Source organism: Ovis aries, chromosome 6 (genome assembly GCF_016772045.2).
Source record: "Ovis aries strain OAR_USU_Benz2616 breed Rambouillet chromosome 6, ARS-UI_Ramb_v3.0, whole genome shotgun sequence".
In the NCBI taxonomy this organism is placed as follows: domain Eukaryota; kingdom Metazoa; phylum Chordata; class Mammalia; order Artiodactyla; family Bovidae; genus Ovis; species Ovis aries.
The window spans coordinates 70,434,937-70,458,600 of NC_056059.1; the positions used below are offsets into that span (position 1 = coordinate 70,434,937).

The 23,664-nt window shown below is 48.4% G+C and overlaps 1 protein-coding gene across 5 annotated transcripts in view; it reads left to right on the plus strand.

The window, feature by feature from the left end:
• The first annotated feature begins 1,175 nt into the window (after positions 1 to 1,175).
• The window catches only part of PDGFRA (platelet derived growth factor receptor alpha), a 51,217-nt gene continuing 28,728 nt past the window's right edge, over positions 1,176 to 23,664 (plus strand). The window contains exons 1-6 of one of the 5 annotated variants that reach the window (XM_060417114.1): positions 1,176 to 1,244; positions 2,711 to 2,926; positions 13,538 to 13,598; positions 15,049 to 15,366; positions 18,966 to 19,226; positions 20,560 to 20,690. In XM_060417114.1, coding sequence (XP_060273097.1) covers positions 13,550 to 13,598; positions 15,049 to 15,366; positions 18,966 to 19,226; positions 20,560 to 20,690 — 759 coding nt within the window. In that variant the 5' untranslated portion in view covers positions 1,176 to 1,244; positions 2,711 to 2,926; positions 13,538 to 13,549. Of the gene's footprint in view, positions 1,245 to 2,710; positions 2,927 to 4,204; positions 5,557 to 6,981; positions 7,144 to 7,716; positions 8,024 to 13,537; positions 13,599 to 15,048; positions 15,367 to 18,965; positions 19,227 to 20,559; positions 20,691 to 23,664 lie in introns of those variants that run through there. The other 4 variants (XM_012179972.4, XM_004009830.5, XM_042251855.2 and 1 more) reach the window with 4 other exon arrangements.

Here is a 23,664-nt window from a genome sequence, read left to right on the forward strand (position 1 = left end):
TTAGCCCTTGCCTTACTCCTGGGACTTCCTGAGGACAAGGCCCTTTCTTCAGTCAAGCTGACCTAAACAGAGCCAGCCCTCCTGCCCCTCCCAAGCCACAGCTGTGAGTTGGAAAGCTGGATGCTGAGGCCCCTAATAAAGAGCAGACCTCCCAATCTCCTCGATCCCTCCCTCTCCCCTCACACGGCTTTCAAATTAAAAGTAACTAAAAGCTAAAGGTCTAACAGAAGGAGAGGGGAGTAGGTGGTGCAAAACCCTCTCCATATTGAGAAAGCCGTGCTCTCTCCCTAGGAAGAGGGTATCCAAGAATCCAGACCCAGGGGGGGTCTAGTCCCACCATGTCTTTCTCAGCTCTGGGGAGCTTAGTCCTTCCCTGGGCTCGTCAGAGTGGGAAACAGAGCTCACAGTCTATGGTCCTCGGGTCACAAAGCAGGCTCAAGTGTTTGGAACCCTAGCCCTAGCAGAGGCGCGGCTGGTCTCCAGCCACGGGGAATGGCTTTGGACTTCTCTTTGGAGACAAAGCTTTGAAGAGAAAGCCTCTAAGAACCCAGAAGAGACGCTGCACCCTTAGTCAGCCACCAGCAAGAAGATGAGGTGTTTAGGGGGACCCAGAGAGAACTGTCGCCCCAAGTTACACGAGCCTGTCTGGACCCTCTTTCTCCTCTTTTAATAAGACTTGGGCCTCTGTATTCTGAGCTGCAGAGACTAGAGCAAGCTTCCAAACCTCAGCTGGGGCAGACCCGAGGCAAGGGCGGGAACCCCACCATCCGCAAGCTTCCTCGGAGCCTTCCTCACTAAGGTCCCTTGCCGGCCCAGGGAGGTGTCTCTTGCAGGCTCAGACAAGAATTGAAAGAGGGTGGGAAATGGGACAGTTAGCGCCTCCCTCCGCCCCCCAGCCACCAAATGGCCCTTTATTTTCAATTCAGAAAGTTAGGGGGGAAAAAAAAAAAGCTAGAAGTGCGTCCCTCCCTCACCACAAACCCCCAACTTCATTTGAAAGGACCAACTGCGACTTGGCTTAAAGGTGATTTTCGCTACTATCGTCTTTGATAACTGCTGTAATCAGAGGTCTTCCAAAGCCCAAGTACCTTCTGAATTCTCCGAGGAAAGTAGAACTGGGGGGTGGAGCTGGAGCGCCGGGAAGAAGGAGAAGAGAAACAGAAAGCCAACTCAGCGGGGAAACGCCCACGAAACTCAAAGGTGTGACCCGGGGCTGCTGCCCGTCGCGGTCGCCCGGGAGTTGGGTAGGCGAGCCGGGGAGAGATTTTGGTTTTGTTTTCAGGGATCATTTGGATTTGGTTTTAAAAACTTCGGGTGGGGGGCTCTTTTTGATGGCTGGCTCTGCTCCATCTCTTGCTTCCAATTTCATTGTCGCCTGAGGGCCTAGATGCGCAAGGCCACGCCAGAACACCACGCTCCCCTAACTTCCCCTAACGTGGCTCATCTCTCGAGTTGGGCCTCCTTCCCAGAGGGTCGCAGCCGCCTCGACTGCGGGTTTGAGGGAAAAACCCTCATTCGTAATTCCATGATGATCTCTCAAGGGAAAAACACAAGAGGTGAAAATCAAAATCCGGGTTGAGGCTGGGACATTCGCTCAAGTACCCAAGCCGGCGAGGGTCACTCCTCCGGGAGCTCAGGGTGGTGGGTCCCCCGCAACGCCCCGGGCAGAAGCAGACAGAGAAGAGACCTCTCAGTTCGCCTCGGCCAGGAGGCATTTCTTGCCCGCTGCGGCTCCTGGACCACCCAGGACCCCGGGCATCGAGGGAGCAATCTGAAAGGATCTTAGAACAACACTGGGAGAGGGAAACTCGGCTCGCCCCACCTCTCCGCGACGCCCCTGTTGACAGACGCGCGCAGTCAATCCGCTGAACCTCGGCGGAGGGCGGACGGCAAGATTCAAACCCGCCTATGAGCAGTGGGAGGGGCGGGTGGGCAGAACTCATTTTAAGGAGCTAACCGCCTCTTTTTGTGGGCCTCCAGCCCCGAGGTTGCTCCCGACTAGTGGGTTTATTTTGCTTTTGCTGGGGAGGCAGATGTTGACCTCCCTCTATCTGCTCGGCCCAGGCTCGGGGAAATCTCCCAACCATTTGCTTCCCTTGCGCCACCCCCCACCGGTGTTCCATCCCCGGAGTCAGCTCCCCAGGCCTTTAAACCTTCTGGAATGTCACACATGGAAACCTTTAGCAAATGTTTGTTAATGATCATAACAAAGGCATCATTCAAATTAGGCAGGTAATTACTACCAGAAGGACGACTGAGTGCTTCCTTGCTCATCCGTTCTCTCTGTTTTAAACTCGCGAGGAGTTATGGCCCGAAGACACCCCGGCCCAGTCCACTTTTCGGGTCCCTTTAAGCGTCTCTGAAAGGAACTGTGAAGTTACCATTTGTGGGCGGGGAGAGCAGAGGCCTGCGTCCCGGAGATCCCGGCTTGACCAGGCTGGCAATGTCGTAGCAGCAAAGTAGGCCTTACTGGGTAGGCCCTGCGCCCTGCCTCGCCTCCTACCCTCTCGAGTCCGTGGTATAAAAATTTGCATCTCAGCTGGATTTTATTATTAGCATGAAATCCAGCACCCGCTTTCCCCCTATTATTCCGCACTCCGATTTTGGGGGGTTCTTTAGTCCCCGTTCGTTATCTACAAACATTACGGTATCCTGTTAGCATTCCGAACAAGGGGCTGTTCATATATTTGCCTTCAATGATTTCCTGAAGGAACATGTGGAAGTAATAGTGAGCAGTGCAGTCATCCGAACTGAAGATGCACGGGAGGCGGTTGCGCAGAAGGACTGGAGGAATGAGGCCCCTAGCCCAGCCTCAGGCGTCTTCACGAACCTGACACCCCAGGAGCCGGTCGCAGTTCCATACAGCACCCCTTCGAGTACTTCTCTGTGAACATCCCCTGCAGGCTGCTCCGTGTCCACTCTCTAAGTAAGGGAGAAGGTGATGGCTGTCCCACATTCCAGCCTAAACCAGGCCGCCCTGGCCACTGTCAAGTGTGTGTGTGGGGGGGGGGGGGGGGGGCAGAGTCGGGGGTGGTGGTAAAGGTTGAGCCCTCCACCCAACAAGAGAATTCGAAATTAGAGGAGGTGGGGAAGGCAATCGCGCTCCCCTCCCCCGCCCTCGCTGGGAAGCCCCACTCTGCCCAGGTCTGGTTCCTGGAGCGTCAGCGCCCCCTTTCTTTCGCGAGCAGGATCGCCCTCTCCCGGCTTAGTCTCCTGCCTGGGGCCCCAGGGCTAGGGTTGGGGGCTCCCTTCTTATCCCTAGTGTACCCGTACGGCCCGATCCACGCGTCGGGAGAGGGTGTGGGGAGAGTCAAATTGTACCCTCCCCCTGAACGCGGAGGTAGCAGGCTGGTTGTAGAAGATTCCGCAGACGATCAAGCCTGAGCCTTTTTGTGTGCGTGATAGAAGCCAGGACAACCTCGCCCAGATAACCATGAAAACAAAGGCAAGACAAGATAAGTGCTTTAAGAGAGTAAAGGTCGTTCTGTCGGAGAAAGTTCCAAACCTACGGCAGACCCTCAACTCTTTGTACCCTACTTCAAATCTGTCTTTGGACAAAATCAAACCAAAGCAAACCCCCTGCCCGCCCAAGAAAAAAAACCACCCATCATCTTCATATTAGACTCAACAGCTTGCCTAATCCCATTAAAGGATTAGCAACTATACGGCACTTTCCCTAAAAGACCCCAGGTTCAAGTCGACGCAACGGCTCGGAGACCTCTCCCGACGGCCGGGATTCTGGGTGGGTTAGGGGTTTCTACAGAAGGGACACTTCTTGACTCCAGATTTATATTCTCTTTGGGCATTAACTGCAATTTTACGTGTTCCTTTTCTTCCTTTCAAAGAAAATACAAAGCAACATAGCAGTGTAGGAAATTGTCCCCCGAAATCAAGAGGCAAACTCATTTTGGAAATGATGGGCAGTATGTATTTTCACGAACCTCTTTCTCGGCAGAGCATCAACACCTCCCCCTCCCCCCCACCCCATCTGGTCGGCTTCTCTCCGCCCCCCAGTTGTTGTCGAAGTCTGGGGGTTGGGGCTGGACCCCCTGATTGCGTAAGAGCGAAAAGCGAAGGAGCAATCTGGAGGCTGGAAGATTCAGAGCGCACGGAGTTCGAGGGAAACTCTTATTTTGAAGAGGCCAAGGGGAGGGGGGGGCTTCATTTCCTGACAGCTATTTACTTAGAGCAAATGATTAGTTTTAGAAGGATGGACTATAACATTGAATCAATTACAAAACGCGGTTTTTGAGCCCATTACAGTTGGAGCTAGAGGGAGAGAAACAGAGGAGGGGACTGCAGGAGAGGGCTGCAGGCCGTGGACACACTTTTTCCTCCTCATGTAGGATTTTCATTGCGAATTGACATTGGAGGAGAAGGTAAGGGAGGAGAAAAAGTATTTTTGTTTCTAAAAGAAATCCCTAATCAGGCTCTTTGGGCTAGAAGTGAAGTAACTTCAAACTTTGGGCGATGAAAAAAAAAAATTGGAGTCGAATTCTAGTTGTATGTCCAGAGAGTAATTTATTCTGAATAAACTTCACTTGGAGGGAAGATAACCATAGAGTTCGAAAGTCTAGGGGTTTAAAAAAACACATTTTCCAGACCTATTTTTAAAAGCAGTATTTTTCTAACAACTCTATGGCCTCCCAAAGAAATTGTTGAGGCTTACATTTTTGAGGTTTCTTTTGGGGGTTGGGGGTGATATTCCTGTATCCTGGGACGAGCACCAAGCAGTGCTGGGAGTGGGGGCAGAGGTGTTTGCCCTCTTCTTGGCATGGAGTCCTGGAAGGCTACAGGTTTTTAATGAGTATTTTCATTCCTCGCCCGCGGTTTGGCGGGACAGCACTGTAGCCGGCGGTGTGGAGCGCGACTGGTGGACCGAGGGAGGTGGGGAGAGACGAACGCCGAGTGGGGAGCGGAAGGGGTTGAGGGGAGGGGAGGCGTGAAGGGCTCGGCTGGAGAGGGCCGGACCTGGGGTGCCCATCGGGTGCACATGGCGCCGACCCAGGGCGCATAGTTACTGGAGGGTGCTGCGCCCGGTAAGGGCCAGACTCAGTACAACCTTGGCGGCTGCGAGACGAGCGGAGGGGGCGCCGATTTGGGCGAGGGTTTGGGGATCAGTGGTTTGCGGCAATCAGTGAACTGCGAGGGAGAGAGGGCGCCAGCCCCGCAGCGCGCTCGGATCGCGCGCTGTAGCGCGGGGGCGACGGCGGCGCGGGCTGGCGGGCAGGCAGGCGGTCTATGGAGTAATGACAAACACATTTGGCCCCGAGTGAAGAAGTCGTCGTCGCCTCGCATTCCAGCAACTGGGATTTGAGGAATTTCGAACTGCGCTCCTAGGGGCCCTCATTGTGCGCGGTGGTCTCCACCCCCAGCAATCTCTGCGCACCCCCATTCCTCGGTGGAACCGTTTTTGCCAAGCCCGGAGCTCTGCTGCTACCCAGTCCCAGCCGCAGGAAGGAAAGAAAGAAGGTCGCCAAAAAAAAAAAAAAAAAGTGGAGAACTTCTTGTGGGGGAAGTTAGGGACAACTCGGAACGGAGAAACTTGGTTCTCAGGTAAGACAGATATATGGGAGGCGAACCGCCCTCACTGCTTGCCTCGGGGTACCCATGCCCCTTTCCGCACGGGGGTGCGGGGCACTCGCCCCTGCACTGGCCCAGCGCTGCTTCACCCTCTCCAGTGTCCCTGTATCTATTTCACTCCCTGTGCCAGCCTCTCTTCGCTCCGGAGCGGTCTCCTTGCGCCCCACCTTCTTCCATCGTCTATCCTCATGGAAATAGGCTTTTATACATGAGATTAACTTCTGCAGACAGCGCAAAGGGAGCGGGCAGCTTCCCCTTGGCTCGGAAACAACTGGGATCAGCGGTTCAGTTCGGAAAGGGTCTCTGTCAGTTCAGAGCGAGAGGGAGTGTGGCTCGACCGCTGCCTAGAGGGACCAGGTATCTCGGCCTCCTGGCCAGGTGTGAAGTAGCCTGGCCAAGCGTCTCAGCCTTGTCTCTCCCGCAGCCAGAGTGCCCTCTCCACACTTTGTTCCCCCCAGCCCTGCTAGGACCCCAGGACGTGCAGAAAGAGTGCTTAGAAGAACTTGCCATCTCCAAGGGTGAGAGACAAACGGAGGCTGGAGAGGGAGCGCAAATGACCCTTACCAGGTCCGGACTGCCCCGCGCCCGGCCCGGCCGCCTAGAAAAGCCCCGGGCTGCGCTGTGTGGGAAATGGCTTTTTGGCTCTTCAATCGAATTGCTCAACGTTTTGGACCGACTCGCCTCCGCACTGTCGCTCTCGAACATAACTAGGCAGCTTTTTAGAGCGGGGAGAGACATCCGGGGCAAACGGGGCGCGACAATCAGACGCCCAGCTCACCGGACTAACACCCCAGAGACCGGCGAGCCTGGGGACCCCTGGAGGGGAGGAAGGGGCTCCCCAGACGTGCGCACCTCATTCAGTGACGCGCTGGCTCTGGTTCTAACATTCCCTCCCACCCTCAAGCCCCACCTCCATCTGACCCACCCGGGCCCTGGTGCTGCTGCTTTGCTCTTTTCCTTCTCTCTCGTCTTTTTTCCTTCCCTCTTTTCCTTCTCTCTTGGTTTTCTCCTCTTCGCAATCCTCTCAGTAAAGGGGGCCCTTAACTCCACTCCCCAACAGGCTCACTGACACCCTTGTGAGTCCCTGCTGCGGGCTCTTGGACAGCCTTGCTTTGGGTTTGACCCAAGTGTAGCTGGACTCCAAAGCGACGGGTGGTGGCGGGTGGGAGACAGAAAGACGAGGTGGGAGAAGGCACCCGGAAGTGCCAGTCTTTAGACAGAGAGGGGCTCGAAGCAGAGCCCCGGCTGCCGGCCCCAGGTCCGCTTTCCTCCCGGGGCGCGGACTGGGGAGGGGTGTAGGGGGAGGGGCATCGGGGCCAGGCTTTCCAGCTGCAAACGCGTCTGGCGCCGAGGCGGGCCGGGTTTGTGCCTCCTGGGGACCGGCCGTGGGCGGCGCGCAGTGCCGGGACGCGTCCTGGGGACGTGGTGGCCGGCGCCTTCCTGCAGACCCCGGTGGGTGGGACTCCCTCTGGCCTCCAGGGAGCTGCGACTGTTACATGTTGTTGGTGGAGAAGTGGCAGTTCTAGGAGGAAAGCTGAAAGCCTGCTTAGTGGCCGAAAGGTGCGGCTCTCAATCTCTCTGGCGTTTAATCTAATGGGGTCCGCGCGCGCAGCATCAGCCGTCGGTGTACGAGGGGAGAGGGGAAAGGTCTTGCGATCTTGCCTTCTGCGCGGGATGCAGAGCTGGGGCAGATTGCTTTTCCCCACAGTGCTCTAGGGCTCTGCTGGTGCTTGTATTTTGCTGAAATGGATCGATGGCATTTTCCTTTTGTTTTCAGCTGAACAGTGAACCAGGGATCCGTTGGAAATATAGATTGCAAGGGATAGAGGACCTCGGAATTCCCCACCTATTGCAGTCTACCCCTTCCCTGCGAAAGGGGAGCGAGAGGCGCAGGCGGAGCGTGTGTGTACAGGGCAACCCGGGCAAAGCGAGAGTCGGGCGAGGGGGACGCAGTGGGGGTGGCTGGGTTCTCTAAAGCGGAGGGAGCGCAGCCTCAGCTCCAAGCAGCCTTCTCCGCGCAGCTGTCCGCGGCCGTGGCGCTTTCAGGCCAACAGGAGGCGCTGGCGTGCGACTGTAACCCTAAACCCCTCGATCCTTCTCCCTCCACCCCGTCCGGCCCCCGTCTCAGGTCTCAGTCGAAAACAATGCAAACGCCGAGCATCGAGTCTAGGGCGCAGCGGCCGCCGCAGCTCTAAGCTAGGAGTGCGGCGGATGCGGACGCTAAACCCGGGAGCTGGCGGTCGTTGTCCCCAACCACAGGGTGACTGAGCGGCCGAGGGCGTGGACCGCAGCCAGCTCCGGGTTTGTGGGGGCGTGGCGGGGCCAGACCGTGCCAGCGCAGATCCTCCCCTGCGAAGGTGGGCGAGCCGCGGTCCCCGCTGCGCTGTCGGGGACCCTGACCCGGAGCCGGAGCGACCGGCGGGAGCGAGGAGCGAGCCGGGTAAGATTCGCGCTGCTGCCGCGCCCTCTAGCGGGTGTCCGGCTCCCCGCCAGCCTCGGGAGGTCGGCGCCGCTGCGGGGTCGGAGCGCAGCGCTGGGACCCAGGACTCGACTAACCTCGGTCACCCTACCCCCTGCTGGAGCCTCAAAGTGACGCCTTGCAGGCACTTTGTCTGCCCTGGAGACTCTGGGTGTGCGAGAGGGGCAGAGGTTCCTGGGTTTGGTGATAAGGGTCGGGGTGTCATAATAGTGAAATATGGGCGAAGAGGAGGATATAGGGTCTTGGGCACTCCTTTGGAGGGATGGGACGACTTTTGTTTTCTGGCCCTTCGAAAGTCCTGCCGCGCAGGCGGCCTGTTGCTGTTGTTTTATGACCCCGCGTTATTGTGCAACGGGAACAGTCGTTTCCAATCAGCCCGCAATTCCCAGGCTGCGTGGCCGTCGCGGCCCCCGCCTGCGGGGTTTCCAATCAGCCCGCAATTCCCAGCTCGCGCCCAGCCGCGGCGTCGGGGACCCCACCTAGCGCGGCCCAGGTGGTCTGTCTCCCCTCAACGGGTGGAGACTGCGAGATGGGGAGAACATTGCCTAAACAAAACCCTGAACCACTCGAGCTACTCCCGAGTGGCTTTTCCTGCTGAACCTTCCAAACTTTTGAGACCTGGAATGGCAGCGCCATTTTCCTGGCTCCCGAAGCTCAGTCGCCCCAGCCGACCCGCGGGGCAGGGATGATGCTGACGGTGCTGGTGATGATGTCTGGCGAATTCTCTTGGGGCCCAGCGGAACGTTAAGCCTTTTCACCGGCAATTGCCCTGCTTCTATTCTACGGGCTTTGAACAGAGGGCAGCACGAAACCTAAACGTGCAACCTAATAAAGTAGGAGGTTGGAAGATTTGAGACATGTTAACACAGAACTTGTTAGCAGCATCTACGTCCCCGCGAAACCCGAGGACTGCCTGTCTCTTGGACCAATACTGCCACCTGCTGGTTTTATGTGAGAACCTCAACGATCCTTTGCTGGCATCGGCTTCGCGGAGATTTTAAGCAAGTCGTGGCATCAGCAAGACGCATTTTTCGGTCCGGTAGGACCAAGTTTTCTTTTTCTGTGAAGCTACAAGAATCACTGGACTGACAACTCTTACTTTATGGACTTTGGGGGTAGTCTTTCGCCATAGTGGTTAATCCTTTGTATTTACCTAATGAGCCAAGTGTTGGCCCACCACATCGGGTTATCATAGCAGACCTGCAGAAGATAGGCCAGTTTTTGCGTTTCCTTTTACAGTGCAGCCCTAGTGTCGGGGATTTGGTGAGCCTCAAGTGGACTACAAGCTGCTGCACCTAAGGCTGTCCCATTGGGTGTCACACCAATTTGGTGACAGTCAACAGGACGTTGACATTTTAGTCTCCCCTGGTTAAATATCTGGTACAGGGGAGCAGAAAAGTTTATGAGCTCAGATTGTCCCATAAAATGTTCCCATGTAAAAATACTGCAGCTCCCACCCAGCACTGGAATGTCTAATGGAACTCAAGAAGATAAAAACAACAAAACAGGTTCTGGTGAGGTGCAGAGCCCAGTAAACACTCCCTCGCTCAAGTTGCCACCAGGGTGAGCCAGCATTTGGACCGCCTGGACTGAAGTCACAGGAATGTTTGTCACAGGGAAGAAAAACAGCACATGTAATTTTGACAGTTAGAATTAAGTAAGGAGAGCTGAAATTAACTGAACCTCGGAAATCTGAATCTTGAAGTCGTCAGTGGCTTTTGGGACTGTGAGAGAGTCTTCAGTGGCCTCTAATCATGCCAGGGTGGGGTGAAATTCAATATTCAGCGGCTCTGGAGCAGGCTGCGTTGAGCAGTTGGTGATCCGGAAGCCAGCTCTCTGGCTTTGTGAGAAGAATGCCATGCTCTGTCTTCTGGAAATAGTGCCCTTGCATTGCTTGCCGTCTCTTTACTCTCTGGCTTAGCATGCTGGTTTTGACTGTAGAGTCATAGTTAGTGGCTCTTCACTTCTGTTTGCAGGGATGGGCATGGCAGTGTGTTAAAGAGAAAGAATAGTGGCTGCAAACAGATTTTTTTCTCTGTTTACATGACTGTATATATATTGGTTCAGCTAGGAACAGTCTTGAGAGCTACATCAGGCTTCCCCGTATCAGAGTTCAGACCCAGTTCTCCACTAACACTGGTGGTGCAGGGCCAGTCCAGTGGCCTCTGGGGCCTGACTCTCTCAGTAAATAGACGTTGAAGTAGCCACTCTGATGTCCCGCTTGGCTAAGACATCTTTAGAGCCTACAGAAAAAGAGGCAGCATGAAAACCAACAGCTGCAGTTTCTGAAGCCCTTTTAATTAAACTGTGTGGAATTTAGTCTTTATAATAATGCATTAAAGCAAGCCAGCAAGTCAGGTATTCTTAGTGCTGATGTACAGAGAGAGACTGAGGTTCAGAGAGGTGGACTGGGTGTCAGATGTGGGATCAGAGCCTAGTCCAGTGCCATTTCTATCATATCAGCGTCTATTGAGAGAAGAAACGAATGAGAATGACGGGTGGAAGGGGAGGCCACACTTACTTGCCTGAGAGTGAACACAGCAGAGGTCTTTTTTTTCTCCGATTGTTTCTCTAACCAGTGGCAATGGGCTGTGATTATAGAGGATTGTGACAGAAGTCCAACATACAGTTGGCATGAGAGAAATGATTATGATTAAATTTTTTTGGATGAAATCCATCATTCTACCTTGCAAAGTGATGTATTCTTGCTGACTCATAGCATGCCATGTTTCTCTGAATCTGCAACCTCAATTATATTTGCACGTCTGACTTTTGGATGAGCGCTGGGATAGGGATTATTGATTCAGAAGGAGCATTTATTCCCAGAGTAGAAAAACAGTGGAAATAGCAATACCACTCCTAGAGATTCTTACTCCAGGGCCAAGAGGCAGGGAAAGCTCTGTTCTTTCCAGTTGTTTTCCATCACCTCCCTGTAGGGCTAACAGTCTGCAATTATTCACGAGTAAATTGTCTGAGTCACAGATGAGTAATGACATGAAACTTCACAACTACGCCTGGGTTTCTAGCCAGGGAACCACTCTTATCAGAGATGGGAGTTTGAAATGGTGAGCAAACACATGTTGATTTTCAGTATTTGCACCATTATCGCTTGCTCGGAGGTCCTGTTTTCATTGCCCACTTTGTATGTCAGTAAGTAATCCTCTCTGGCATTGGGTCCCCCGTATCTGGATGCACAGAAGGAAGTCTGGTGGGGCCTAGCCAGGGCAAAATGCCCTTCAGAGCCTGCCCTGTAAAAGCAGCGAGCCCCTCTGTCAAGCTTGGGAATGCTTTAAAAGTGCATCATTGGCAAGCCCCACTAGAGAAATGCAGGATATAAATGTGATAAAACCCAAGACATCAAGCTGGCTGTGGAGGGCTCCTTTGAAGTTCGCTAAGTGGATTATCAGTGGGAGGCTGATATTTATATGTACAAACACACAGGCCATGTGGTAAATCAGGTTGGCCAGCCTGGCTCTGGGGATCCTGTGCCCGTCATTGCAGCAGTGAGGAAACCCTGAACCCCTGGCACATGCCAGGATCCTTGGAGGCCGTCATCCAGCCAGCACTGTGCAGATTGCTCTCGGGTTCAGAGCGCCTTGTGCTTCTCTCGCTGTGGCAGTGAGCGGAGGAGGAAAGCAGGGCCCCAATTTGCATGAGGAAATAGTTGAGGGTGGGGGAAGCCTACAAGGCTGAAACACAGACCTTCCCTTGAGAGAGACCATATGGTGGCTTGGAGAGAGGGTGGTTTTTGCATTACACAGACTTGGTGTTAGAATCCTGGCTTTACTACCAGCTGTGTGATATTGGGTCATTTGCTAAGCCTCTCTGAGCCTCAAGTGGCACTTTAAAACATCAGATATTTCAAAGGGTTATTGTTAACAAGCATGGCATGCACATGGCCACTTTGAGCAAATACTGGTTTCTTGTTCTGCCTGGGAGAAATCAGAATTATCATTTTTTTTTCCTGTCTAACTCCTCCCTCCCCATTATCAGCATTCCATCTTTCTTCCTCCTCCATTTATCTGGTAGACTTTAATGAGGCAGAAATCTGATGTCTGCAGGTAGGCCAGTTTCCAGTTTCAAGTGAAAATAAATGATCAGGCTCTACCAAAAACTACTAGGCTGTTATCTACTGGATCCTCTGCAACCAAAAAAAAAAAAAAAAAAAGGAGGAGGAAACAAGGGCTAAACACAGGCATACATTGACTGTATTCTTCTGTTTTTTATTTTTTAAGGATCATCTTGTAGCTTGTGCCACTGCCCACGACTCTCAGTGGAGCTTCTTTATTTGAAACTTGGGTGCTCAATGGCCCCAACCCCTGCAAGCTCCTTTGGGTTGACCTCAGGAAGATCATTTTCTGAGTTACTTTGTGTGGGAAGTGAAGGGGGAGATGATAAAATGTGTGAGGTGTACATGGAAAGAAAAGGATAAAGGGGCCTTTTCAGAAGGTGGACCAGAATAGACTCTTCATGGTTTTACTTCAGGGCAGCACGAGTGCCTCTTCATTTTTCCCTCCCTTCCTTTTCCTTATCCTCTCTTTCTTGCCCACTGCTTTTCCCTGTTTGTGTCTTAGGGACATTTGGTTTCAGTCTCTCTCTCCACTGTCCTTCTGTTCCCCAGAATTCGCTGCAGGAGATCAGAGTGGAGAACTTGCTTTCTGAAGGTACAGGGACCTGTGTGAAGATGAATTGTCCATAGAATTTTATCCTATGCTTTACTGTATCCCTGAAACAGGAATGTAGCCACATTTTCTCTCTCATTTCCTCTCACTTCTTCACTTCCTTTGCTGTTTCGCCTTCCACGCCTGTGCCCTGGGCTTTCTCTGCCTCGTTTAGCCTGACTCTTAAGTGTAGCAGGTCCTGGGAGAGCTTGGACTGGGGCCCCAGGCCTGAGCCTACAGATCTGTGTATGATATCCTCTAAGTGACACTGGGTGAGGGCAGCTTCTGGTACCCTCTATACAGAATGGTTCTCAAGTATTAAGACATTCGTTGGCAGTCCAAGCATCTTTTCTAAAGGTTGCTGAGGATGTGATCGCATACTTTCTGTTAGCAAAGCACAAAGCAAATGACAACCCATTTTGAGTGAAAACAGCTCAAGTTTAGAAGTTGAGTAAATACACATGTTTATTTGTTTTTTGCAATCAATTTAAATGGTTTACGAGGAGCCGTTCTTCTGTACTTTTGGACATATTCCAAGACAATAAAGTGAGACGTTTTGGAATTTGAAAGCTGCAGGCAATCAAAAAGGGTTTCGACTTCAGCTGGCTCCTCTCATGGTCTTGGGGCCACACAAGGCTATCTAATTCCTGCTTCTTAGGCGTTTGACTGTTTTAACTGTGAATCTTACTTAACCCAGGATGTTGTTGACTGAAATGATGTCGTTAACATTTTCCATAGTTCAAAGCACAAAGAGAACTAGGCTCATGACTAGTTGTTTTATTGACTAACATTGTTTCTGTTTTGACTTTTTCAGTTTTCCAGAACTATGGGGACTTCCCATTGGGCACTCCTGGTCTTAGGCTGTCTCTTCACAGGTATGGATCTCAAGCCTCTCTGAGTTTGTTGTTGTAGGGGAAATCTGTCCCCCCCCCCCCCCCCCTAAGTTCTGTGCTCTGGGGATGTAAATATTCCTGCAAACAGTCCAAGAGAGTAAAGAGAAACAAGATGTTATCTCGAATGACTACACACATTCAGTTCTCCTTGCTGTACTGCGCTAATGCCAAAAAGGATGCTCTCTGGTGGCAGTTTTACTCTGCCACCATGGCACTGACACGCTGTTAGGAATCATAGTTTAAACTTGCCTGCCACTCTCTTCCATCTCCTGGGTCATGGGTTTCCAGGAGAGGTGGGTCAGAGAAATAAATTCAAGAATGCTCAAAGGAAACAAATAGAGGAAATTGTCACCCAGGAAATCATACCTGTCTTAAGTTATACCTGTCTTAAATGGAAGATGCTTTAATTGCTGCAAAATCTTTGAGTCACCTTTGGCCTTGAAACTGAATTACTGACTATCTCACGGTTGGGGAAGCTTTCTAACTTTTCCACCAGGAGGATGCCAGCGGGGCCATGTGTTGAAATATTTATTAACTTAGTTTTCATCCAGATAATCATGAATTGCAGATGTTCACCATGACACCAGTGTTTTTCTAGTCTGAGGAGTTAACTTAAGCCTATTAGTCTCTTTAGGTCTCACCTGGGTGGATATGGCAACATTGAGCATGATCAGTGATTTAGGAGTTCTGAAGTCCACTCTGTATTCCTCACCTGCAGAACAATAGGGACTCAGGTGCACTTTCCACATCCCTCTTAACAAGCTGACCAGTCACATACTGAAGTTGGGTGAATTCCCACACCAGGCTTAGAAGGGGATTAATGATCTTGGGTGCATAATTTAGTCATAATATCTCTTCCAGTTTTATAGACAGGGGAAGCTGAACTGACATTTAGGTTCTAAGATGAACTTAAGAGTTTTCACTCTTGGGCTTGACTTATTCTTTTTGAATTGAAATCCACATCCTCCTACTTTGGTTTCTGGAAGTCATTAGAGAGGAGGCACGCCAGAGTATTGTGAGAAACGGAAGATGCGTGCTTCTTGAGCACAAATCTGCCTTGTGCTTTGATCAGCCCGTTTCTCTGTCCATAGGGAACGCAGACAGTAAAGAGCCCACATGAGCTTGAGCTTATGCCATCTTGCGCTATTTCGTGGTCACACATACGAGTCTAAGATATGGAACTGGAGTAAGAAGTCCTCTGTCCATTGGAGTGTTTGGAGGGGTGAGCCCAGCAGGGGCTGGACAGGGCTATTGAGGCCTTTGGAGCATTTGCTGCTCTCAGCAGATGCGGTGCTGTTCATAATGGGGGGTCTTTCATGGGCATCCAGGCTAACGAATTTTTGCGTAGAAATGGTCATTGTTCACAGAAGCTGCTCTGGGTGAGACCGTCCTTTCGGGCTGCATCCTGTTCAGAGCGTGTTTCCTTTTACAGGGCCGAGCCTAATCCTCTGCCAGCTTTCATTACCCTCCATCCTGCCCAATGAAAATGAGAGGGTTGTGCAGCTGAATTCATCCTTTTCTCTGAGATGCTTTGGGGAGAGTGAAGTGAGCTGGCAGTACCCCATGTCTGAAGAAGAGTACCCCGACGTGGAAATCAGAAACGAGGAGAACAACAGTGGCCTTTTTGTGACGGTGCTGGAAGTGGTCAGCGCCTCGGCAGCCCACACTGGGCTGTACACTTGCTATTACAACCACACGCAGATGGACGAGAACGAGATCGAGGGCAGACATATTTACATCTATGTGCCAGGTGAGTTGCCTGGGTCCCCCCACAGGCTTGTCCTGTCTTGCCTGTTAATTGCATAAAGTTTTTAGAAGTATAAAAATAGTAAATATTTATCAGAGAAAATTTGAAAACTACAAACACACAAGCTTAAATCAAGATCATTTGTCCTGTCATCATCCAGAAGTATTCATTGTTAACATTTCAGAAAGTTTTGAAAACCATTTCATTGTGAATACCATTTATTGGTATTGTGAGGAAAATCTGAAATGTACTAATTTCTATTCATTTTGATCAAGTTCAGCAAATACTTGTATGTACTGGGTATCAGGCACTGCTAAGTGTTGGGGACACAAAAATTAGTTAGATAGGTCTTATCTTGGAGTAGCTTATAGTTCATTATAATGGCTTCCAAATAACCATGATATTTTGCAAATTCAAGAAAACGTATACAGGCATGCCTCGGAGAGACTGTGGGTTTGGTTCCCGACTCCCAACATAACGTGAATATTGCAATAAATTGAGTCATATGCATTTTTATTTTTGGTTTTCTAGTGCATTGGATGTTTACGCTTCTGTAGGTTTTTTTTTGGCCATGTCATGTGGCATGCAGGATCTTAGTTCCCTGACCAAGGGATCAAACCTATGCCTCTTGGATTGGGAGCATAGAGACTTTACCACTGGGCCACCAGAGAAGTCTCACATTGTAGCCTGTTAAGTGTGCAATAGCATTATGTCTTAAAAAGCAATGTACATACCTTAATTTTAAAATATTTTATTGCTTAAAATACTAACCGTCATCTGAGCCTTCAGTGAGTTGTAATCTTTTTACAGTAGTAGCATCAGAGATCACCAATCACAGATCACTGAAACAAATGTAATGATAATGAAAACATTTGCAGTATTAAAAGATTTACCCATATTTGACACAGAGTGAGCAAATGCTGTTGGGAAAATGGCACCAATAGATTTTCTTGATGAAACGTTCACAAAATTTCAATTTGTGAAAAATCTAGTATCTGTGAAGCCCAGTATAGCAGAGTGCGGTAAACCAAGGTATGCCTGTATTTAACCTTGATGAGTTGGAATGGATGTTTTTCTTTCTAATAAAAATTTTGGTCGATGTTGTGTTTTTTCCTCCAAGAAGCAAATGCCAGCATAGGAGTAAGGTGGGGTTAAATATGCAAGGGTTATATTAAAGAGGAGGCTTATAAGAGAAAGTCTTCCCTGGTGGCTCAAATGGTAAAGCGTGGGAGACCTAGGTTTGATCCCTGAGTCGGGAAGATCCCCTGGAGAAGGAAATGGCAACCCACTCTAGTACTCTGGCCTGGAAAATTCCATGGATGGAGGAGCCTGGTAGGCTACAGTCCATGGGATTGCAAAGAGCTGGACACGACTGAACAGCTTCACTGGTTCACTGGTTATGAGAGAAAATGTGGAGGGATCCTGCAGAGGCTGGGAGAGTTGTCTGCCTGAAGTGTAAGTGTGACCCTGAATGAAGGAGAGAAGGAAGGAAGGTGGGGTAGGTGAGTCCTAGACCTCTGTAAAGAAGGTCTGGGAGTCCTCCAGTCTAGGGAGACCCAGTTCCACACAGTCTTTGTCTGGAAACAACTCTGGAGGGCAGGGCTTAAGGTTGGGATGGATTTCAGAGTCAGGCAGAATATGTAGTACTTTCTGGCAGCAGCCACCCTAAGCAGCTAGACTTAGCCATGAGCTTGAGATGCAAGCTCATGCGTCTCATTTGCTTTACCACCCTCCTAGCATTCTCTGGACATTCCTTTGTAATGATCTATGTTTATCTCTGTACCTGTGTCTATATCTGTGAAAAGTGAAAGTCATTCAGTCGTGTCCGACTCTTTGTGACCCCATGGACTGTAGCCCGCCAGGCTCCTCTGTCCATGGAATTCTCCAGGCAAGAATACTGGAGTGGGTTGCCCTTCCCTTCTCCACAGGATCTTCCCAACCCAGGGATAGAACCTGGATCTTGCATTGCACAAGTAGTACTTGATGGTAGGGAAGACTTGAGTTTTAAAGGAAACTCTGGCTGATGTGTTATAGATCAAACTGTATATTTTAACCTGAAGTTATTTTGTGGCTTTGTTTCTTGGAATCTTTGCTAACAGAGTTCAGGAATTTGGAACTCTAAAAACAAATTCAAGTCATGGCAATTTTAGTATATAGATGGTTGCATTAAAGGGGAATACAATTAGAATTTTGGTCTTGTCTTCTTTAATCGCCAAGTTGTGTCTCTTTTGTGGCCCTATGGACGGTAACCCACCAGGCTCTGTCCATGGAATTTCCCAGGCTGGAATACTGGAGTGCATTGCCATGTCCCTCTTTAGGGGATCTTCCCGACCCAGGGATCGAACCCACATCTCCTGCATTGGCAGGCGGATTCTTTACCCCCTGAGTCCCATGGGAAGCCCCCAAACTAGAGTACTTGGCTTCAATAAACAAGCATATAAACCATTTATAGCTCTTGCCATCTGTGTTGTTTTAGCAGACATTGAGTAAGGGAGTTTCAGAAGTATATCTTCCTAACTTTCTGCTTTTTCAAGTTTTTAAAATTGGCTCCTTGGAACTTTCCTGGAGGTCTATTGGTTAATACTGAGAGCTTCCACTTCTGGGGGCCTGGGTTTGATCCTTGTTCAGGGAACTACATCCCTTATCTGCATGGAACAGCCCCCCAAAAAGTTTAAAGTTGGCACCTTTCTCTGTCTTCTGTAACTATGGATCAAACCCTCTTCTATTCTGCCATTCTCGTCTGTCTATTCTGCCGTATTCTCCTCTGTATCAACTTTCTTTCCTAACACTTGAAAAAAAGCTGCTTCAAAAGAGGTAGATATTTAGTATGTCACCCATTGTCATTCTCACATAAATGCCCCCCTGCTTTGGAGACAGTGGTAGGAAGGCGGGTTTGTTAAACTGAGTCTTGATCTGTCTAAGACTGTCCAGAGATTTTTCCTATTCTTCCCTTGCCCTAGCACAAACATCATCCGGCCAGGCTCTGCATTGCTAGAGATTTTGTTTGTAATTATCTAGAGTTGTGTATCCTTTGTGAAACTGATGTTGGAAACTCTCAGTACTTATTACCAAGTAGTTTAAATAGCTGGTTTTCTTTTGAAAAGAAAATTCTCAGGCTGTGGAATTATACATTTTATTTATTATTTGAGAGGTTATTTTTTTAGTAGATTTCTGTACTACTTTTCAAGTAATACAGCTATAGTCATAGGCGTTGTGAAAAAGTATTTCATAATTTAAAAATTATGAGTATTTTCTCATGTTTTGAGCAGACTTGATGATTGTTTTCAGACTTGATTATTTTAATATCCATTTTGTTTTGTGTTTTGTAGTTTAAATTTTGACCTCCATTTCTGACAATATTTATATTTGTTTTCAGTATTTTTTGAGAAGGCACGGGCAATTTGGTATTGTGCATACTTTAAAAAGTCACCTTCTAGCTGTTAGGATGACAGATGTCAGTGGGGTGATGCTTCCGGATTTATGAGGAAAGGTAGAACTCATACCTAATATGACTGACGCCAAACAAGTAATTTTTCTGCATATATGTGTGAAGGTGAAATTAATCCTTACTGTGTTTTTCATTTTTTTTCCCCAAATGTCAGACCCAGATGTAGCCTTCGTACCTCTAGGAATGACAGATTCCTTGGTCATCGTGGAGGACGAAGATTCAGTCATCATCCCATGCCGCACAACTGATCCTGAGACTCCGGTGACCTTACTCAGCAGTGAGGGGGTAGTGCATGCCTCCTATGACAGCAGACAAGGCTTTAAAGGAACCTTCAGTGTCGGGCTCTATATCTGTGAGGCCACAGTCAGAGGGAAGAAGTTCCAGACCATTCCATTCAATGTTTATGCTTACACAGGTACTTGTGCCCTCTCTTACCTTCTGTTAATAAGAGGTACAGGCAAAGTCATCAGACGCATGTAGAATTTTCTTTTAAAATTCTAATCCCTAGTGATGGAGCCCCCGAACTCTGATATGGGGACTTGGCATTAGCCTCCTAAAGGTAGGTTAACCCCACCTTGAACCTACAATGTTAAGCTGATCTCTGTGGCTGTGATAATATGAAGCTTGGCATTACCCAAGGCAAAATCTTTCCTATCCATGTATGATCTCGTGTTTCATCAGTTAACTTCAGTATACTGTAAGGAATTTTTTTTTCTTGCATAAGCCTCTTACTGTTTTAGTCACATTCCTGACTACAAAGGCTGTAACTACAAACACACACCTGTGGGGGTTGGACTCCTAGGTTAATTTTAATAACTTCAGAAAAGCGATTTTGAGAAAAGCTGGTAGCTGTCGGCTTCATCCCTGTGATGTGAGTGGTTAATGCAAATGGGAATGTATAAACCACGCTTGGGCCAACACATTTGTAGAGCACTTACATGCAGGTATGGTGTTAGCAAGAGTATGCCATTTAACTCTTGTGAAGGGCTTATTTTATGCCAGACTCCATGCTAGGTTCTAGAAATGCTGAGAATAACTGGGAAGCAGAATGGGAGAGAAGAGGAGAATAAATAAATGATGGGATAGGAGCTAGTGGCTAGGAAAAGGAAGTCAGTAAAGCCTTGATCTGTCAATAAAAGTGATTGCAGTCATAATGCACCCAAATGCTTGAGGATGTGAATGTGGTCTTCTGGCGAATGGAATTTATTATTACTAGTGTTATTGTTTTGCATGTATGTATAGGTATATATGTGTATGTGTTTTCAGTTCAGTTCATTTGCTCAGTCGTGTCCGACTCTTTGCCACCCCATGAACCGCAGCACGCCAGGCCTCCCTGTCCATCACCAACTCCTGGAGTTTACCCAAGCTCATATCCATCGAGTCGGTGATGCCATCCAGCCATCTCATCCTCTGTCGTCCCCTTCTCCTCCTTCTCCCAATCCTTCCCAGCATCAGGGTCTTTTCCAGTGAGTCAACTCTTCGCATGAGGTGGCCAAAGTACTGGAGTTTCAGCTTCAACATCAGTCCTTCCAATAAACAGCCAGGAGTGATCTCCTTTAGGATGGAGTACTTTATACCAAATTATGTATGTTAATGCCGATCAAGGCTTCTGAGATTTTCAAAATTTTGTCTTGATCAAAGTTGTTTGCAAATTATTTTTCAGAATCTTGTTTAAAAATTCAAACCTTGTAAGATCCTGACTATACTTTGGATATTTAGGTTCTTGTGTTTGTTCTTTTTTTAAATAGCAACATCAAAACTTGATCTGGAAATGGAATCTCCTAAGACTGTATATAAGGCAGGCGAATCGATTGTGGTCACCTGCACCGTCTTTAACAACGAGGTGGTTGACTTTCAATGGACTTACCCTGGACAAATGGTAAGTACCCTTAAGGCCCCTGGTGGCAGGGAGTGGATCACAGCAGGGCTTCAAAGACCTATCACTCATGGGGCAAGACACTGACCTCCTCTCGACCTTAGCTTTCCATCTCTGATACACACTCTGACAAGAGGATGCTGTGGTTCTTAGAGCAATGGGGGAGTCTGAGATGATGATAGCTGAACCAGGTCCTTCAGAATGCATAGAGATTTCGCACTGAGTGCTCTTTTTTCATCAGATAGGCAGGTTATATGGCTACAAGATAATGACCAAAAAATTAGCAAAACAAAACGCAAATGAATTTTAAAACTTTCTGATTGATGAAAGTCATGAATTCTCCTTTTCTTGGCTCCCATGCCTTTGAGTTTTGAGGCATTGGATAATGTTGTTTGCCTGCTTCCCTGCCTCGGGACGCCCACGATACTCTGCTTCTTGCCTGCCTGGTCTTGCCTTTGTTTTAATATGAGCCAGGTCTTAATCTTTTAGTTGTGGCATGCAAACTCTTAGTTGCAGCATGTGGGATCTAGTTCCCTGACCAGGATCCAGCCTGGGCCCCCTGCATTGGGAGCACAGAGTCTTAGCCACTGGACCACCAGGGAAATTCCTCTATAAAAAGTTCATTTGTTTATTTATTTTGACTGTACCTCGCAGCCTCGAACCCAGGCCCCTAGCAGTGGAAGCACAGATTCCTAACCACTGGACTGCCTGGGAATTCCTGCCTGGTTTTTCTATGCATAACTTTCCTTCAGTGAACAGGCATAACTTGAATCATTCAGTAAAGATTTAGTGATGTTTGCTGAATCCCAAGCACTCTGGTGGAAGCTGGCTCATCCACAGAAAGAAGAAGGGAGGAGTGGAGATGGGGAAGGGGAGCCACTGTGTCATCTCTGGTCCCTGGGAATTTTCACATAGGGTATCATTCATTCTTTTTTTTTATTTTATTGATGTATATTTAATTTACAAAGTTGTGTTAGTTTCAGGTGTACAGCAAAGTAATTCAGTTATATAAATATATATATTCTTTTTCAGATTCTTTTTTATTATAGATTATCACAAAAGACTGAGTATAGTTCCCTGTGCTATATAGTAGGTCCCTCTTGTTTCCCTATTTTATATGTATTGGTGTGTGTATGTTAAGTCCAGTTCTCATTCATTCTAACATATCATGGTAAGTGTGTATGAACTGTGTGTGAAAGGCTGTGATGGTCCCACGTAGAAACCATTTAACAGTGCACAAAAACCATCTGTGTATAAATATATATATATACACAAACACACATATAAACATATATGTGTATATATATATATGGTCTTCTCCCCTTCACTCCTAGTTTGCAAATTTATGCTCCTTGCTCTTTTTTTGGCATCTGATAGTATCTCTCCTTTTTTCCATTTCTCTCCCCCATGCTTTGCTGCCCCTTTCCTTTCTCCCTGGGGCGTCTTGACTGAAACTTGAACATTTTCACATATTGCCCTATAACCTCATGTACTGAAGAGACATTCGTAGACCAATAGGTATACATCTTCCCCCAAATGTAAAGCTATCTGATATTTCTGTTCATACTTGATTGCCTTTATTTTTGTTTTTTATAGAAACTTTTTTTTAAAGTTTCATTTGTTTGTTTACTTATGGCTGCTTTGAGTCTTTGTTGCTGCGCTCCAGCTTTCTCTAACTGGGGAGAGTGGGGGCTTCTCTGAGTTGCATTGTGAGAGCTTCTCATTGCAGTGGCTTCTCCTGTGTCAGAGCATGGGCTCCAGGCTCAAGGGCTGCAGTAGTTGCAGCTTGTGGTCTTAGTTGCCCTGGGGCATGTGGGATCTTCCCAGACCAGGGGTCAAACCTATGTCCCCTGCCTTGCAGGTGGATTCTTTTTTTTTTTTTTTTTCTAATTATGTTTACATTTATGCCCATGCTGGGTCCTCATTACTTTGCGCAGGCTTTCTCTAGTTGCTGCAAGTAGGGGCTACTCTTCGTTGCAGTGTACGGGCCTTTCATTGTGGTGGCTTTTGTTTCTGAGCACAGGCTCTAAGGCTCGAGGGCTTCAGTAGCTGCAGCGCCTGGGCTGTAGAGCCTGGGCTCAGTGGTGTGGCACGTGGGCTTAGTTGCTCCATGGCACGTGGAATCTTCCTGGACCAGGGACCAAACCTGTGTCCCCTGATTTGCCAGGCGGACTCTCATCAACTGTATCACCAGGCAAGTCTGGCAGGTGGATTCCTAACCGCTGGGCCACCAAGGAAGCCCATATCTGATGCCTTTAATCCATAAAACATAAATGCTTCCTTTCATTTATTGGAGATAATTTTTTCCCTCAAAACCAAACTATGTGCTGTTTGGCCCCCCAATAGATAATCAACGTATTGGTTTATAAATCATAGTTTTTGTTTGATATTTTTTTAAAAAATGCAGGCTTATTATAACTTTAAAATTTAGAAAAACAGATGAAAAGCCACTTCCCAGAACCATCCCCATTATAATTTAAAGGAGATAAGTCTTTTAAATACTTTATAAATGTAATAATTAATAGATATACTTTAAATAGTGCTTTGATATATATTTTTTTCTTGTGGCAGTATAGCACAAACACCTTACTATGTTATTAAGTATCCTTTCAAAACCAGATTTTCAAAGGAACATGTCTAAAAATATTTTTTTCTAGACTTTATTTTTTAGACCAGTTTTAAAAAAGTATTCACTTGGCTGCACTGGGTCTTAGTTGCGGCACACGGGATTTTTGATCTTTGTTGCGGCACGTGGAATTTTAAGTTGCAGCATGTGGGATCTAGTTCCCTGACCAAGGATTGAACCCAGGCCCCTACATTGGAAGCGTGGAGTCTTAGCCACTGGACCCCCTGGGAAGTCCCTTTAGAGCAGCTTTAAATTCATAGCAAAACTGAGTAAAAAGTACAAAGATTTCCTGTATTGCCCCTTGGGCTCAACACAGGAGCAGCCTCCCCCATCTATATCCCCACAATGCGG